The sequence below is a fragment of the Triturus cristatus genome, chromosome 3_1 (assembly GCF_964204655.1).
Source record: "Triturus cristatus chromosome 3_1, aTriCri1.1, whole genome shotgun sequence".
In the NCBI taxonomy this organism is placed as follows: Eukaryota; Metazoa; Chordata; class Amphibia; order Caudata; family Salamandridae; genus Triturus; species Triturus cristatus.
In genome coordinates, this window is record NC_140583.1 from 828,167,244 (window position 1) to 828,185,545 (window position 18,302).

At 43.5% G+C, this 18,302-nt stretch overlaps 1 protein-coding gene across 1 annotated transcript in view; it reads left to right on the forward strand.

Moving 5' to 3' along the window:
• The window catches only part of TTN (titin), a 379,656-nt gene extending 378,310 nt beyond the window's left edge, over window positions 1–1,346 (forward strand). Inside the window, exon 318 of the mRNA XM_085645211.1 lies at window positions 40–1,346. Coding sequence (XP_085501337.1) covers window positions 40–338 — 299 coding nt within the window. The 3' untranslated portion in view covers window positions 339–1,346. The remainder of the gene's footprint in view (window positions 1–39) is intronic.
• Window positions 1,347–18,302: the final 16,956 nt, after the last annotated feature.

Consider the following 18,302-nt stretch of genomic DNA (forward strand, 5'->3'; position numbering starts at 1 on the left):
TGCATTTAAGTAACTTTTTTTTCGTTATATTTCATGAAGGAATCCCTCCCAAAATTGAAGCTCTTCCCTCTGATATCAGCATTGATGAAGGAAAAGTACTCACGGTGGCTTGTGCCTTTTCAGGAGACCCTACTCCTGATATCAAATGGTCATGTGGAGGATCACAGGTTGCGGGTCAAGAGCAGCAGGGCCGATTCCACGTGGAGACCACCGAAGACCTTACCACGCTTATCATCATGGATATTAAAAAGAAAGATGGCGGACTTTACACACTAAAACTCACAAATGACTTTGGAATAGATATGGCAACTGTGAACATTAATGTCCGATCAATTTAAACAGCTTGATCTATTTTCTATACACTTGTTTTTTACAAGTGGATCGCACATGGACTACAATATCTGATTTGTAAATATAAAAATATTTTTGTACCTAACTAGATGAGACAAAGTCCAAGGATATACGTCATGACTTTTTGTCATTGTAGCTTGACTTAAGAACTTAAATCATTTTTCATTGACATGTACATACGTACTGTATATAGCCGAAGATAACGGTTATGGAGTTTTGTACCATTTATTTTTTGACATTTTTCAAAAATGTAACTTGTAAACTACTTGATTAGCAGGAGAAAGTTTCGTACGGAACGAATACCCTGCCCAACTGTTAACTAATCGATGTGCCTCAACACAATGTTGATGTTTAAGAAAGCCTCAGCGGGTGGAGAAACTCCCCGTTGAAGAGACCTACACCCAAGAAAAGATGCCATGCACGGTCCATTCGGACGTGCAAGAACATAATTTATTTATGTGACCATAAGAATGTAAAATGCAGGTGTTGTTTGCAACTACCCTCATGTATGCAACACTTGCGTATTTACAAAGGAACTGAAACGTAAACTGTTTTACAGAGACATGAAAGAAATGTTTTGTTCAAAGTGCTAGCGGCCAGCGCTTTGTTCACTCATATTTCTCCAAGACTGTTTCTGCCATTTTGACTGCTTAATTAGCTTGCAGCAGTACCATCACCTGGCCAAACCCTCATGAAAGCAAGTTTATTTTGCACTCAAGGTAGCAGAACCAGTGAAAACCTGGGAGGTTCAAGGGGTGCAGTGATTGTGTTGTGTGGTAGAAGTAGATCTTTAATTTACAATGTCAAAACTGAACAACCAAGTGATGAACCACATTGAAGAAGCACAACTGTTGTTGAAAAGATGCAAATTGTCAGTCACTTTAATGTGATGTCGTGCTTTCAATGCAGCCATTAATATTCGTTGAAGTTTAATTTATGGAACCTCCTGGTGATAGTATTGTGATTTAGAAATAAAGCATGCTATCAGCACCCTATTCCTAGTGGTTGTCTTATATTTATAAAGTGATGCCCAGAGTGAAACAAAAGTGAACTACTGCCATTACACCTTCACCAAGTGCACTAAGACCACTACTTTTCAATTCTTGCTTGTTCTCTCTTGCTATCTGGATTCTCTCAGATGACCCCAAGATCAGGGCAGAAGAATCTGGAACTACATTAACCTCATTTTGTGGGGAGCAGCAAAAGCTGCTCCATCCGTAATATGGCTGTTAAATGGGCCATAAAATGAACATACAGGTCACAACAGACCTCAAACCCTACGCAGACACCATCAAACACACTAACATTCTAGAATGCTTATTGTTATTGACACAGGACTGTCTAAATAAAGAACCCTTTAAAGTTAAAGACCCATCAATAAAGTAACATGTCTATTAGGTTGTCTTCTGAGAGCCGTGAATTATAATCGGATTCAACAAAGCAGCATTTAGTGAACTAGGGACCTTATTACGAGTCCGTTACTGGTAATTTTAGTCCCAATTCCGCTTGTTATTCCTCATTGCCCCAGAGTTTCACCCAGGGACTCAACATCCTTTTAGCAGGAGGAGTCTCAGGAGAAAAACTCCTGATCTCTAGATTTACCACAGATCTTGTAATTTCATTTTAGCCAGCAAGTCATGTTAGTGGGCAACTGAGGATTGCTAGGGTCTTTGTAACGAGTCCATACATCCATAGCCGGTGTGCTGCTATCTAAAAGCATCAAGATCCTCCGCTAGACATGCGGTGCCCACCTAAATCAAATGCTTCACCTACTGAATGCCACTAATTACCTTCAAAGGTCTAACAGGTACCAGACTCTATGCTGAGGTAAATGCATAACAAAATAAACTAGGTGACGAACCCCAGCTTACACCCTATCCATATTGTCTGTGCCTCTCCCCTTTACTTATGAACCGCCAGGTAGCTGAACAGTAACTTAACTGGACTCAAGATGTAGTAAGGGAAGGTTAGAATGCTGTCAACGTGGGCGGGGGTGATTGGGGGCGGGGTGACTGGGGGTGTGGGTGATTCGAGGACAGGGGGTTAACTTCTAGGAGTGCAAGCAATACTTGACTAACTTTTCCATATTCTGACATCTGAACCGCCCCCTTCCCCCCAACCACCACCACCTCCTCCTTTCCTAACACGTAAGGAGCTCGTAGCGCAGCAGCTGACTGGTGGTATGAACAACCACTATCAAGGATAAGACGCACATGTTGTTTAGTGATGTTGGACCAAATGGCAGACTTACTGGGGTCCAGGGAGGGGCTGTTGCGGTAGACATGGTGTGGCCTAGATGACGGCCTGCAGATCTGACCAGTGTGCGCTAGCCTCAGGAAAGAGAACAACCTTGACTTGGCTGTGATGGACTAGTCATGTATACTTTCCAGAAGCCAGTTCGAAGCTATTACTATTAAAGGAGAAAACAACAGTTTATCAGGCAATAGATGGCTCAGGAGGCATGTTTGCCAAGGGAATGAAATCAACGTGAACAAAAGATGTTGGTGATATTTTAACAATCCATGGAGAACTTTGTGGAGTTTAATTGTAAAACCATTCTTCTACTCTTAAGCTAGGAAAGATAGAAAATATAGCTCCAAAATCATATAGAGGTTTGGGCACACTTTGGGACTGTACAAGTAGCCTGTTCTTGTGAAACACACTTTGTAACTTTGGAGCTTATTGATTTGTTCACACTAAGCAGGCAAAAGTGATAATCACTGGAAAACTAGGTAACCATACTAATGTCACTTGCTGCTCTGGGCTCAATGGTGGAGGATGATCAGGTAACCAATAGGAGTCTTGAGCAATGCCTGACACTTTTCAGCCATTTCCATTGCCATTCCTGGCTGACTGGCACACTACATGATCATAAAACATGCTGTGTGTGCATCCTCGCTGCCCACATCCAAATTACTTATCCATTTTGACGTGTGCGAGGTCAGTGAAATGTTGCAGCTCATCCCGGAATAGATAAAAGTTGTATTAAATGTCAGAGGCTTGTATTATCTTGCCCACCATCCCAATGCATTTTTGCCGTGTTAAGGACATAGCTGGGAAAGACATGTCTTTTCCCTTCACAAGGATACTGACACTATGATCAACTGTCTGAGGATGTGTGATATACAGACAGATACAGCTGCCTATACATTTTCCTATCAGTGCTGTGTGGAAGCCACTGGAGAAATGCTTGATATGTTCCGGAAGATATTTGCTTGATGCACTTTGTCTATTTGAATATGTGACAGACTGCCTCTGGAACATGCTCTTTTGGCAGTGCCGGAAGCCAATCTCAAATGTTGAGATGAGTTTACTTCTTCTTTAAGGTCAGTTACCATAGTTCTATACACTTTTCCATAGGCAACAACCACTTAAAACTTTCCATAATGTTTAAATCATCCTGTCTATTATATACAGAGAAACCTCAAGCTGAGGCAGGCACCGATACTACAGCTTCCACTATTGCCACTGCACTGGCCTGCCTACGGCTACTAATACGTACATGCTCAGAAACACCTTAAAACTTAACCAAGGCACAACGGACATCTTCAACTATGGCAACCTACCCAATGTCCTGTGAACACTGGCAAGGTGAAAAAGAATGGGCCTCATGATGGAATCACGCATCAATAAAGTAGTCCAACCCTGCTTTTTCCACCTCCTCACACTTTTATGGATAGCTCTTGTAGGAAATTGGGTTACTGGCTGAGGGGGTTGAAACCCTACTCAAGCAGCAACCACAATTTGAAACACAAGTACCCCCCAAATCAGCATATGCTTATTACCCTGATACCTTGGCACAAAAGCAGTCAGGATTAACTTAGAAGCAATGCGTAAAGTATTTATGTAACATTTCAAACAGTAATAACATGAATACACTAAACAATAAAATCCCACATCAATCTAGAAAGATAGATTAAAGTGTAATACATTATTTGACCCCAAAACGACAAACATGTAATTAGTAAAACTAGAGATTTGCAATTTTATCTGGTCATGCTGGACTGTGACAAAGTCACACGTTCAGGCCCATGGAGCACTGGCTGGATAAAGGGATTAAGTTGAAACTGCTGAACAAAGTAACTTAAATCCTGGTTGCATGTTGCGAGAACCCGCATTGAAGATTCGCCGCACAGCGGCGTTTCCGAGGAGCTGCAGGGCTGCAAAGTGAGGTCCTGTGTAGAGGATGCATCATGTAGCAGCGGTTCCAAGAAGCGGTGCGGCATGCAAGGTCCTGCGTCGAGGATGTGTTGCACATTGGCGGTTACAGGGCAACGAGAGATGCGTTGCACTGCAGCGTTTTGCTAGGACCACAGTTGGGCTGGCAGAAGTCCTTTAGGCCCACTTCCAAAGGTCCAGGCCTGAAGTGGACCCACTTGGGGGTTTAGGACTCACAGCAGGCAGAGTCCAGAAGCAGGGTTACGGGTGGTTGGTGCCTTTTCTGTCCCTGAGGCTTTGATCAGGAGGCCAGCCAGCAAGCCCTTGGAGTCACTCTGGTGGTCTTGGGTTCAAGATGCAGGTCCAGTCCTTTTCACTTAGGCAGCAGAGTAGCAGTCCTTCTTGCAACAGAGTAACACAGCAGTCCTTTTTCTGAGTATTTCACAGGTCCAGATGTGTCCTACAGAGTTGGGTCTGAGGGTCCACTATTTATACATGATGCCCACTTTGAAGTGGGAGAAGCGTCTATAGTCCTCCCACTACAGAGGTGTCTGGAATTTCCTGCCTCCCTGCCCTGACCCCAGCTTGTCTGGGAGCAAAAAAGATTAATGTGAAACCCTTGGTAAATTTGCTGAAGCAGGGCTTTTGTGACATGCAAGTGTTGTAGATGACAGCTCCACCCATATCAAGTCAGAGACGGCCCATCCTGCCAACACTTATTCCCCCTTTGTGTCACTGTCTGGAAGCAATATAAAAAGACAAACTGCTAGCTACACATACATGATACAGGCTGCAGGCACCAAGTAGTGGGGACAAGAAATGGACAACTTTCTAAAAGTGGCATTTTCAGAACTGTGACTTAAAACCTGACTGTACCATTAAAGAAGGTTTTTAATTACAATTCTTTAGAGACCAAACTTGACATTCCTGCCTGCTACCAATTGAAAGTTATCACTTATTAAATGTAATAAGGTAACCCAGTGCTATCCTATTTCAGAGGTAGGCCTTGCAGTAGTGAAGAACAAATGTAAGAGTTTTTTACTACCAGGATATTAAAAAGTACTAGTCCAGTTTTTTAAATACACTGCACTGTGCCCTATGGGAAGTTTAGGGCCTATAGTAGAGGCGACTTATATGTATTAAAAAGGAAGGGTTGGGCCTGGCAGTATAGAACTGTGCACATACGCTGCAAAGGCAGGCCTGAGACATGTTGAAAAGTGTTATTTATATGGGTGACACAATCAGTGCTGTAGTCCCACTAGCAGCATTTAACTTACAAGCCGTGGGTACAGATAGTACCACTTTACTGGGGACTTACAAGTGAATTTAAATGTGCCAATAGGTTGGAAGCCAATGTTACCATGTTTTAGGGAGGGAGCAGAAGCACTTTTCACTGCTTAGCAGAAGTAAAGTGTGCAGAGCCTTAAGGCCATCAAAAACAAGGTCAACAAAAGATGGAAGGATTGACGGCAAAAAGTTGGGGGAAAACCACACCAAGGATGTCAGGTCCAACAGTTCCTTCCTCAGCCTACCTTTCATGTCACTAATTCTCTCAAATCTTGACTAATTAAATGCCTTATTCCTGCACTCCATCCTTTGTATACTTCAAACGAAAACTGCAGAAGGTACAATATACAGGAGCCACACCCCTACTAGAGATCAACCTAAGAGAAAACATCCCACAAGTACTACCCATGCCATAATGGTTAGCAATTAAATGTGTACAGTACAAAGCACAATGCTCCACAAGCCGCCTTACACTGCATGGTCATGAAGCTACTTCCTGAGAAAGTATCCAAGCAAAACGCCAACCTGCATGGAGCCTCTGATCCAGAAGCACCTTCCTAACCACAAAGATCCCTTTCAAGAAGAAACAGACTGGAAGTATGCAACTCTGTGACCTGGTATAGAACTTATGCCTACGGACATGCACACAAAACTGGACCACTTGGTCACTAGGAAAGGTTTTAAAACCTGGCTCTTCAACTCTCCATCCTAACAAAATCACAACATGGCAACCTCACTCCAACCTCACCCTTCACACAGAACGTCTACCAGAGAGCCATAGCACTATCCCAACATTACAATTTGATCACCATTTAGGTCATAGATACTCTGCACCAATATACTTTGCATCAATCTCTCGTTGAATCCCTGCACTTACCTCCTCTTGACACTGCTCTTCATAGTACTTGGATATAACCATTTATATCTAAATACTGCAGGAAAATCTCAACCTCTAAAACATAGTGATCGATGCACCTTTCCCAAAGTCCTGGCAGTGACCTCATTCTCAACTCCACCACACAACTCACAAACACAAAAACAATTGCAACAAATTCACACTGGCACCACATGATAACAACCATCACACCACACCATAATCAAATTTCAGTATACAAAGTCACACTTTCTCTGCTCCCCCCCACATATACAAATACATAATTGCCAAGTCCAAATAAAACACACCTGCACCACAAGGCAATACCCTCTCCCCACACAACACACTACACTACACAACACTTGAACACATGAACCCTAAATATAAGCACACCTGTGCCACAATGCAGTACTATTTCCATACACTTTCTCCTTCCCTTTCCATACAACACACTTCCTCTATTCCACTATACAAAACGTAAACACATCATTTTCACAACTACCAGCATTAACACACCATCACAGGACATCATTGACTTGCACATACATATCTTCCCTTCTCCATTCAAACCCTTCTTATTGGTTTCCAACTCAAGTTCTCTCCCTTTTGCTCACCACTCTCCTGTACCTCCTGATGTCTATTATCTCCTCTTTCCCTAACTCACCATACTGCCTCCCCAGCGACCATCCTCTATCACACCCCTCAACCTTCTCTTTTCCTTCTTCCTGCTGCCTGCTACTACCATCTCCTTCTTCTTTCTCTCTCCCATCCTCTTCCTTGACCAGCATTGTCTTCCATCAATCTCCTCTCTCCCTATACCAAACTCCTCCACACCTCCACCACCACCTTCATCCTACTCTCATTCCTTGTTCCTGACTTCACCCCCGCCAATCCTCTACCCGCCACCCACTGCACTCCACAACACCCTCTGTATACATATCATGTTTCAACTCCTTTTTTCCTGTAGTCTTCCTACATCACCTCCAGCTCCTATGGACTACTCCCAGCTTCCTCTCTTATGGTCTCACCTGTTCTATTGGGATTACCCAACTATCCATCTCTCATCTTGCTCATGGTGGAATATTAGCTGTCCTCATTCACACCTTCCATCACTACCCCTCCTCTCTCTGTATTCTGCCCAGTCTATCTTCCACTTCCTTGTCGATCATGTCCATAACATCCTCATACCTTACCCCATACACTACTTCCCTCTCTTCCTTGCCACCCAGCACCCCATGACTGTTAATCCACTCATGCCCCTTCTCCCATTCCCTACAGTCTGCCCTTCCAACCCCTATATTCCCTACACTCCTCATCTCACCCCCTTACAACTCCTCCACTACTCTACTAACCAGCACCTTCATTACACCATTACTTCTAACATATCAGTTTTACATCTCCTCCACAATAACTACCTTAATTACAGTACAACCAAAACTCACCCACAGATCTCACTCCAATACAATCCCTGCCCCTTACTCACCTTTACTTGCCATCCCACATATTCTCTACCACCTCCTTCTCACCCAATTCTTCCTCAATTTCAACCTCATCCTCACACCAAACAAACCCCAGCACAAGCTCATTCCTCACGACCAAAACACTTCCCCTCTGACCCTACATGCTGCACCCTGCTGCACTTCACAACGTTACAATCCATACACCCACAGTGTTGCATTCAGGTCATATTGGTGGAAATGTGGGGCTGAGCAAAAGAGCCAAGAATAATGGTCACAACTGAACACAACTCCACAATATACCTTATATCTTCCTGGTTTGCAGCCACCATCTCCCCACTTGCCTCTGACCCTCTTCTCTCACACACACAGCAAACCACACTCCTTCACCACTCACCACACTTCATTACACACAGAATTAACCAAAACAACATCTCATTATCCTGACCACACCTGCACTCTCCCACTGCAACTAGGTGGCTCAGCCGCAGAGAAAAAGTAGACAAAGTCCACCCATATCACCCATACACCACTCTACACATCTACCAATAATACAGCAATTCACTGCAAGATGCAATCTGGGCTTTGCCACACAACTATCACCTCGAAACAACATGGACTCACCTTCGATCATAGCACACCTTCACACCTGGTGCATCACCATGTGCCTAATGCAGTTCCACACAACTAACCACACCAACAGAAGTCTATAACTCACATCAGTTTCTGGGTCAAATCCTGACTGCACAATCCCAGCTCTAAAGAGCACTAGCACAACTCAGGCCAATTATGACCATGTCAACACCCGCATACATTTTATTTACATACACTAACATGTGCACCACCCAAACTACACTACTCCCAACACCCTCCTGTGACCTGAATGGCAGTTGAAGGCAGACCTTGTAAAGTAAGATGCACAGCTAAAGCTGACCTTATGAATGAGTGCTCACTGTGGTTAACTGGTGAGTCCACACAGGGTAAGTACAGGAAAATACCAAACAATGTAACACCAATTGTATTCTTCAAAATAGGGACCGTGATCTGAGCCAGGGACATGGTAAGTCAAAAAGGATCACAGGAACATGTGAACTGGGGATATGGGACCATGTTAAACACCCACAGCCTACTCCTTCATATAGTGTAAGAAGAAACTAGGGGGCAGTTTTACTAACTTGTTGTGCTGGGTTTGTGTCACAAAAGTAATACACAAAACAGCACAAAATGTTTGTTTAGTAGTTTAACTCCCAATGCAAAACTTGTTTAGCCCTGGAAAGTATTTGGAAAGTAACACAAACAAGCGCAAAGTGCTACTTTGCATTACTTAGAGTAAAAGGAGGAGAGTTCTATAGGTGGTACATGGGCGTTCCCATGCTTCCACCCATGATTTTTGATACCCTATCTACTAACAATACGCCACTTGAAAGCAGGCGTTAAAAGGACAAATGTTTTAATTTCTCCTTTCTTTTCTGTACTGCATTGTACAGAACACATACAAATTAGGAAAAGCTTTAAAAGTTGCCTAATCATATTATTTTATAGTGAAAGGAACCACTTTTAGTACAAAACCTATGCTAGACTTAAACACACCCTTGCAAAATTCTGCCCCGGCACAAGGGAGAGTGTCATATGTCCATAGATATAGCGCTCTCTCCTTGTCACGCAATGCAGCGCAGCATTAATTGGCTGCTGCACTGCATTGGGCGACACTCTGGTAAATCTGCCCCCCAGAGTTACAACTGAGCTAGACAATGCAATTATACTATAGATTAGAAAATAGAGTAGGTGTTACAAATGATGTTTCTGGTTGGCTAGGGTATGTACCTAAGCCAGGCAGAACACACCCCTCTAGCCAGGGCAAGCAAGTTACACACCAAAGATCACCTGTGCTCACCCCCTGGTAGCTTGGCATAGAGCAGGCAGGCTTATCACCAGAGGCAATGTGTAAAGTGTTTGTGGAACACACTCACACCAGTGACATAAAGAACACACTACTAAAGAGACTCCATACAGGAGTATATAAACATATATAGTATATTGTATATAAGACATAGACCAAACACGGCATGACTCATAATGACCCTGCCAACTAGGTACTTGTCAAACATCACACTTGAGTGTAATAAGAGAAAGACTTACATGTTTCCAACATCATGAAACAACATTACTGTGCATACTGTGCAATCACCTATTATAGTACTCGTTATCCTGACCAGTGCAAGGTGTTCAGCGACATACAATAATCCTTAGGGTATTTAGTACAGCATGTAATGGCTAAGACACATAAATCACCATATGCCACCAGTAGTGCAGACATTATGAAGTACCACCAGAAGCATCCCCAACAATAGGCCCCTGTGGGCACAGGAACTCCTGCGCCTCTATTAGTGGGGTTACTCTATTCTTTGGGCGCCATGGTGCAATGATTTTGGGTGGGTACACAACGTAGGCCGCAGGAGCACCCACACCTACTACGTGGGATATGGTAATGGATTTGAAGAGTGCTGGAGCAAGTACTCCAGATTAGGGTTTTCGTTGAGGTCTTCACCCGACCGGTGTGAAACGGAGCCCAGTAATCAGAAAGCTCCCCATGCTAGGACAATCATGGGTACCCTCTGGACCGGTAAGAAATTAGCCCAGTGCACAGTATTTGGAAGTACACGCACGAGAGAGTGCGCAGTGTCAATTCCTCGAGTTCCAGCCGAAGTCCACACATGCAGCTTGTGTGCGATATGCGTGTTTTACATCTCAGCCAGACTAACAAACACAGCGAGGGGCACGATGCTGCCATTGCACCCGCCTTCATAAAAAACACCTGCATCTGAGCGTACAACCACCAAAGTAAATGTTGATGGCCCCTCAGGACCAGGAAAATTAAGGTGCCACTTGCAGGCATAACAGTACCTGGGTTACGGCCCCTTGGGGATGGGGCTCGCCTCCTATGCTTGCCTGGGGAAGGTGGGGGCTTGCTTCACCCACAGTGGGATGACAGCAGAGTTCCTCCGCTATTACTTTCAGGCAACTCCCTGGCTTGGGGCTACGAAGCCGGACTCCCTTTACTGCCTTGGTATCTGTCTCTCCGGCTGGGGAGGTATCACAGAGGGAGTAAAGAATGCTGGGGAAATCCCTCATAGCTTCTTTTGCTGATTCTTAGTTGCCTTCAGGGCAAAATGTCAGAGCTCACAGCAAGCTTCAGATGAGGGTCCCATGAAGCATTCATCCACGTGCTGGTCTGACAAAGTGCTCAAGACGCACTGTCACCAGGAGTGGAAACCACACGCTGCATTCAGACACAAAACAGCGTTGTCCTGGAATCCTCAGAGGTCCCAACTGAACAGGAAGGGAGCCAGCCCACCCGTCCCTGGAGAGCACTGGGGGCAAGAGAGCAGAAAACAGGCAGTAGGCCATCACATCAGGGTCCTTGTAGCAAGTGAAAGTACTTCTTGCAGCCCAGCAGGGCACAGGTCAGCATAACAAGCAAGCAAGTCCAATGGCAGTTCTTTCTGGCAGCATAGCAATTCCTTCTGGCAATATGCAGTCTGTACAGCCAGCAGCACCTGGTTACAAATCCACAGAGTGTTTGAAATTATGGGGTCAGAGCATCTGTTCTTATATTCAAAATGTCTTCGATCTAGAGTGCAAAGGAACCCTTAGAAGTGCACAATACCCCCTTTCAACTCAGCCCTGGCTCCATCCTTCAGTAGGGGGTAAATCAGCCCTTTGTGTGAGGGCAGGATGCAGCCTATAAAAATATAAGTGTGTCTACCTCCCTCTCTCCCATCCCAGGAAGACTATCCGTATACAGATGCCTCTCATGTCACACCCAGCCCTTCCTGTGTTGTGGCAGTCTGCAAAGTATGCACAAAGTGCAATTTTTAAAATAGTAATGTAAAATCCACCTACACCAGTAAGCAGGATTTCTCACTACTATTCTCAACATACCAAACATGTCAATGCTACTCCTTTCAGATCAGAAATTACCACTTAAACACATATAAGGGAACTCCAAATGCTAGTCTATGAGAGGAGTAGGCCTAACAGTAGTGAGACACAAAATAGGCTTTTTGTCACTACCAGGATATGCCACACAATAAAGACACATGTTTTACCCTTTATTTACACAGCAACCTGCCCGTAGGGCTACATAGGACGTACTGTAGCAGTGACCTATATTTAGTAAATGGGGAGTTTAAGGCTTGGCAAGTAGTTTTAAATGCAGTAAACTGCACATGCAGGCACTGCAGTGGCAGGCCTGAGATAAGTTTAATAGGATACTTCTGTGGTTGGCGCAATAAAAGAACATAACGTGTATTTGTAAAGCACACGTTCACCCGTAGGTCCCTTGGCGCTGAATAACAGATGTTTATTGCAATCAATGCTGCAGGCCCACTAGTAGCATTTAATTTACAGGCCCTGGGTATATAGGATAGGATACTACTGTACAAGGGACTTACAAGTAAATTAAATATGACAAACAGGTGTAAACCAATCATACCATGTTTAAAGGAGAGACCACATGTCTAAAAGTCCTAGAGCCAACAAAAAGAGGGTCAGAAGAATAGGAGGAAGAAGGCAAAACGTTTGGGGATAACCCAGAAAAAAGGGCCAGGTCCAACAGTAGGCCACCTAATTTTCAAGGTAGCTTTGAAGTGCAAGTAAATATTCAAAGATAAGGGCAACCTACTGCACACCCTCCACCTGACAAACCCAAAGCCACATTTGTCAGACCTTCCTTATGCCTACGACAGGTACATAGCCATACCTAACAATACACAAGAAACAAACTGACAATCAGAACATTTTCACACACAGTGCTCTGCACCCCACAGAGATAACCGAAAACTACAGCAGATACAGACTAGTTTGGACAGCAGGTCTCATGATTTTCCTACCTCCATCTAGAACACAACCACTGAAAACATCCTTCCCCAAACACAACACATCACTCAATTGGGCCACCCTCTTCTCTTGCCCTCCCAATACAAAGCCTCATGTGTGACCCTATAAACACAGATGAAGGCTCTCCTCCAAGGGCACTAAGACACCAAGTAACTGGCCACTGTGGCATACACAAAAAAGTTAACATAACATAACTTACAGCATTTCAAAAAACATACTTTACTACCATGGCCAGTTTCAAAGATCACCTCAATCTCAGCTCTATTGCAGAAGCAGAGGGTCATAAGCTTCACCAACAATTTACTAGATTATATAGCTACCACTAATTGTTTCACACAAAATACATACAGGTTCCATCACCTCCCCATCCTTTTCTCAAAGCAAGTACCAAATCATCTGCCTCTTTCTACACAAGGCTCTCTCAATCAGCTCATCAAACAGATCAAAGACATTATCACCAAAACCTTCTTGGAGAGATAATCCAACCATCCTTTTCTTCTGCCTTTCTACTTTGGTAAACATGTTGACGTTTATCATTGCAACCTAAATATGATACTCATTTTTCTATGCCTCAAAAATAACAAACACATTCTCTCAACCTCTCAAAAACAATAGCCCAGTTAAAAATCACACCCAAAGCTATTTTTTACCACAAAAATCAGGACACCGTTAACATCACAGATGACTTCTGTATTATTTCAAACTTATCCCAATGCGAATAGCAAGGATGTGCGACAGTCAGGGTAGATAATGACCACATAACGCCTTTAAAAACAAGCATCACAATACAATCTGCTATCCTCCACAGATAAGGCAATATTAAAAGACTATCCCCTCTCGCTCCTCCTCCCCCTCAGCAAGATAAAACGCCTTTCTTTTCCACCTGCACAGCTGCACCTATGTGCAACACATCTGGCCAAAGCTATACCTCAATTCCTTGCATCACAAATTGGACAACACTTCTGTCCACTCCTGCACTCGCAGATTAGATTAAACTTACATTGATAGGCAAAAGATCATAAAGTTCTACATTATTCCATTCAACATGAATACTTTCAGCTCTACTAGAGTAACCTATCCCATGATCAATGGCTCACAAACCAACTGATGTTAGGATGACAATGTCAACTGCATGATATATAGGCATGTTCCCCTGCCCTCACTGCCAAGCTACATTTATATCTGGTGTCCTGATTTTTATTTTGACTTTGGCATCACACTCATTTAAGGGTGGGCTCAGAGGCCTAAGCATGTGCTTGACTATGTGAGGTCCTGGACATCCTATGACCTGGGCAGGTACACCAATATTGACACATGACTTAATTCCCTGTCCACGGTGTAGTGCATAAAGTGGTGGTTGCAACACACCTTGTTTTAGAAGGATCAATAGTGTGGTCAGACCTTGTTCCACTATTATGTGTATGCTTAGAACCTTGTGCTGGCACCCTGTTTCTATGTCAAGTGCATGCACATGTATAGTTTGTGTGACACATGTGCAGTAACAGATTGTTTCAGTGAGCCTGAATAATAAGACCAGTGGAATCTATTTTTGATGCCTTTGACCTGGGATAGCATAAGATGGAGGGCAGGAACTTTTCTTCCAGACAGTGGAAGTGTATGGCCTGCATTACTGTGGCTGGAGGGAAGACATCCAGACACTAAGTGTGGAGGATGGAGACAGGACTACCTTTAGATATTCCAGTAGACCTTTTGTTAGAAAGGTGCTGGTAAGTAGTCTACCTGAGCACTGACATTTGGTGACTTTGAGGGGTGATGAGTGCGACTGCGGTTTCTTTCGTGTAAGGTGAGAACAATTCTAGGTCAGTCATGCCCTTTTTTCTTTCACTGATTACTCCTTTTGTTGCGCTGTTGATATCCAGGTGCAGAAACCTTATAACTCATTGTTCCTGTGATGTGGATGCTTCAAGTTGGATACAGCCACAGTACTACCTGCTGTGAAAAGCATCACTCTGCACAAAGGCTGTCCTTGGACAGCAGCCTGAGGAGAATACTTGAAAGAAGAACCACCCAAACTGGTTCTGCAGTTTGAGATAGTGGATCCAGGTCCTCTGTCTAGGAGGCATGTATAAAAGAGGAACCAAAACCACCTGCCTTTGTTCCAGTTATAAGATCTTTAAGACATGGGGATGGAATGCTCTGTAGAGTAGTCAAAGGACTGCTGTGCAACCAGGGCTGGTGTCGGCAGGAAAACTAGTCTTCCACTAGGTGAGGGAACATCATCTAAAGTCTGCACTTCGTGCTGGAGGAGCTGTAGATCTGCCTGAAGTACCTAGATGCTTGTCTGCAGAGAGAGGGAGCACGACTGGCAGGCCCTTTAAGTCAAAAGGAAACATACCCAGCGTGTCCCTGGGACTGGAGGGTAGCCAAAGAGAACTGACTACCCGAGAGCATGATGGGAGTAACTTGTGCATCTCACAACCAGCTTCTAATGGGCACTGCTATAAGGTGCTGTTCATTTGGCTTGGGAGTGGGCCTTAATCTTCGTAGACTCAATTGGGCTGCATCTACATTTGGGCCTGGAGCAGCAGCATCATCACAGGACTGAGCTGGGAAGGTACAGGGATTGGCGCAGCCTGTGCTGGGCCTCCTTTGCAGCTTTAAGGAATCCTTGCTTACTACGGCCCCTGTATCAGACATGAGGAGTAGCTGCCTGGACTGCTGGAGAGGAGTGAGGAACAGATAATTACCAACACAATATAACACAAGATCTGACTGTGAGAACTCAAGAAGACACAAACACTTTACCTGCTTTCCAGAAAGGGGCCAAACAGAGAGAGGGGCCACCTGGGAGGGACTAGTAAACAGAAATCAGGGCGGGACCGCCATAAAAGTAAAATGTAAATCCAGTATTTGTAAAGCGCACAGCTACCTGTAGGCATCCCGGCGCTGGGGGCCGTCGGGAAGATTAAGCGAGCTATTGCCCAGAGTCACAGGGTGCTGGGCAGACCTGCCGCCGGTGCCGGAGATCGAACCGTGATCCCAAGCATCCGGCGTCAGTTGCCCTGGCCGCTGCGCTACACCTCTTCCCATAGAGAAGCATCACACCCAGGGATGCTATCTCGTATAACAAATTGGATTGTGTAGCATTAAGTGCTTGGAAGTACCTTTTTAATGGAAAGACAAGCGCTCAGCTGGACACTGAAGTCAATGTGTTAGGTGTTTGGTAGTTGACTGCTGAGTACCCTACACAACCTCCCTACTTGATGGAAACAGACCAAACTGGTTCCTCTCCTATAGAAGGCCTCTGCTGACCCCTAGTATTTTAATACATTACAGACCGATTTCCCTGCTTCAAGCATTTGCAAAAATATTGGAACAATTAGTTAACAAGCAGCGCTTCTGGTCTCAAAAAGGTACACATTACCATGGTACACCTGGCACAGGAGGGAACTACCTTGTGCGTGGATGTTCTTGTGAAAGGGCAATCCACTGTAACTCATAGTAAAGTCAGTCAATGGCCAAAGAGAGATAACATTGCCCCTTGATGCATTCTGAAATGGGGGGAAGAACATGTGAATAACAAAATCATAAACTAATGGATGAAGTCTGCCCGAAAACGCCAATAAGTAATTATGTTATACATACTTTTAATAAAATCAAAAGGTCTTGGCTAACACAGACCTAAAAAAGCCACCTGTATGGCATTGGCAGCTAGCTTTGCCTTTGAGAACGAAGGGAAGAAAGTAAGGAAGGAAAAAAGGAAGAAAGGCAGACAAAAAATTGAAGATAGGCAGACAAAAAAGGAAAGAAGAAGGCTAACACATATTAAGTAAGGAAGGAATTAAAAAAGGAAGAAAGGCAGGAAGAAGGAAGAAGAAAAAAGTGCAAAAGGCATCAAAAAAGGAAAGAAAGAAAGAGATAAAAGGGGAAAAAAAGAAAATGCCAAAAAGAAAGATGGAAAAAAATAGAATGAAGGCAAAAAGGAAAGATGGAAATAAAGCGAGGTGGCAGAAGCGAGAAAAGAAAGAAAAAGGAAAGAAGGCACAAAAGAGAGCAGGAAGGAATAAAAGAAAGAAAGAGAAAATGAAAGAAAGAATGAAGGCAAAATAGAAAGAAGGAAATAAAGAAGTAAAGAAAAGAGGAATAAGGCAAAAAAGAAAGCAAATGTAAAGAAAGAAAATAGAAAGAAGAAAAAAGGCAAGAAAAGAAAGGAAGGAAGGAAAGAAGGAAGGGGAAAGGAAAGCAGGCAAGAAATAAAGATATAAAAGAAACAAACAAAGAAAGAAGGGAAGAAAATGGAAAGAATACAAAACAGAAAGAAGAAAAGAAACAAGGAAAGTAGGCAAAAAATGAAGAAACAATGAAATCAATCAATCAATCAGGGATGTGTAAGCGCACTACTCACCCGCGAGGGTCTCAAGGTGCTGGGGAGGGAAAGAAGGCGAACGAGAGATAAGGAAGGAAAATAAAAGAAAGAAAGAAGAAGGAAAGAAAAAAGAAGGCAGTAAAAAAGTAAGGAGGGAAGAAAGAAGAAAGAGGCAAAAAGAAGGCAAAAAAGGAAAGAAAGAAAGAAGGAAACAGAAAGAATGAAAAAGGAAAGAAAAAGAGAAAAATCTAAAGAAACAAAGAAACAAACAAAGAAATAAAAGGCAAAAAACAAAGATAGAGAAAGATTGAAAGAAGGTGGAAAAAGGAACAAAAGAAAAAAGAAAGAATGAATGAGGGGTCACAGTATAAAATATTGGGTACTAACACCCAAATTGCATTCCACCTATATTTAAACAAAACTGTTACAAGTGTGCTGCAAATTAAACACAATGAAGTTTGGTTTTCTTCCTCGGCAAAGTTTATTAAAGAACCACTGGTGAAACCGAGTCCAGGAACATATAATAGGATATGCTGTGAAATAGCAGCAGTCCACTACAAAAGGAATTTACAACAGCATTGGAAGAAGACAAGAACTGATAAAGCTACCATGTGCCCTATGATAACTACAAGTGCATCCTACTATCACATCTGGCAGCACTGGCGCTAAAAGAATTACCTTCCGTGTGGCTGTCGACCTTGTGAAAGAGGGAAATGCAGTCACTTAAAGTCATGTTAATCAGAGGCCTAAGTGGGCTGATCCATTGCCTCATGCTGTATGCTGTAGCGAGCGGAAGCAAAATCGGAATGACAAAACAACAGATCAATAAGTGGCGAGAGGTGGCTGAAAGGCCCTTTAGGTAAGTATATTATGCATATTAATTTGGTAAAATCAAAATTCTTGACTAATGCCAGACCTTAAAAGACTAAGGAAATGTCAGAATGTAAAG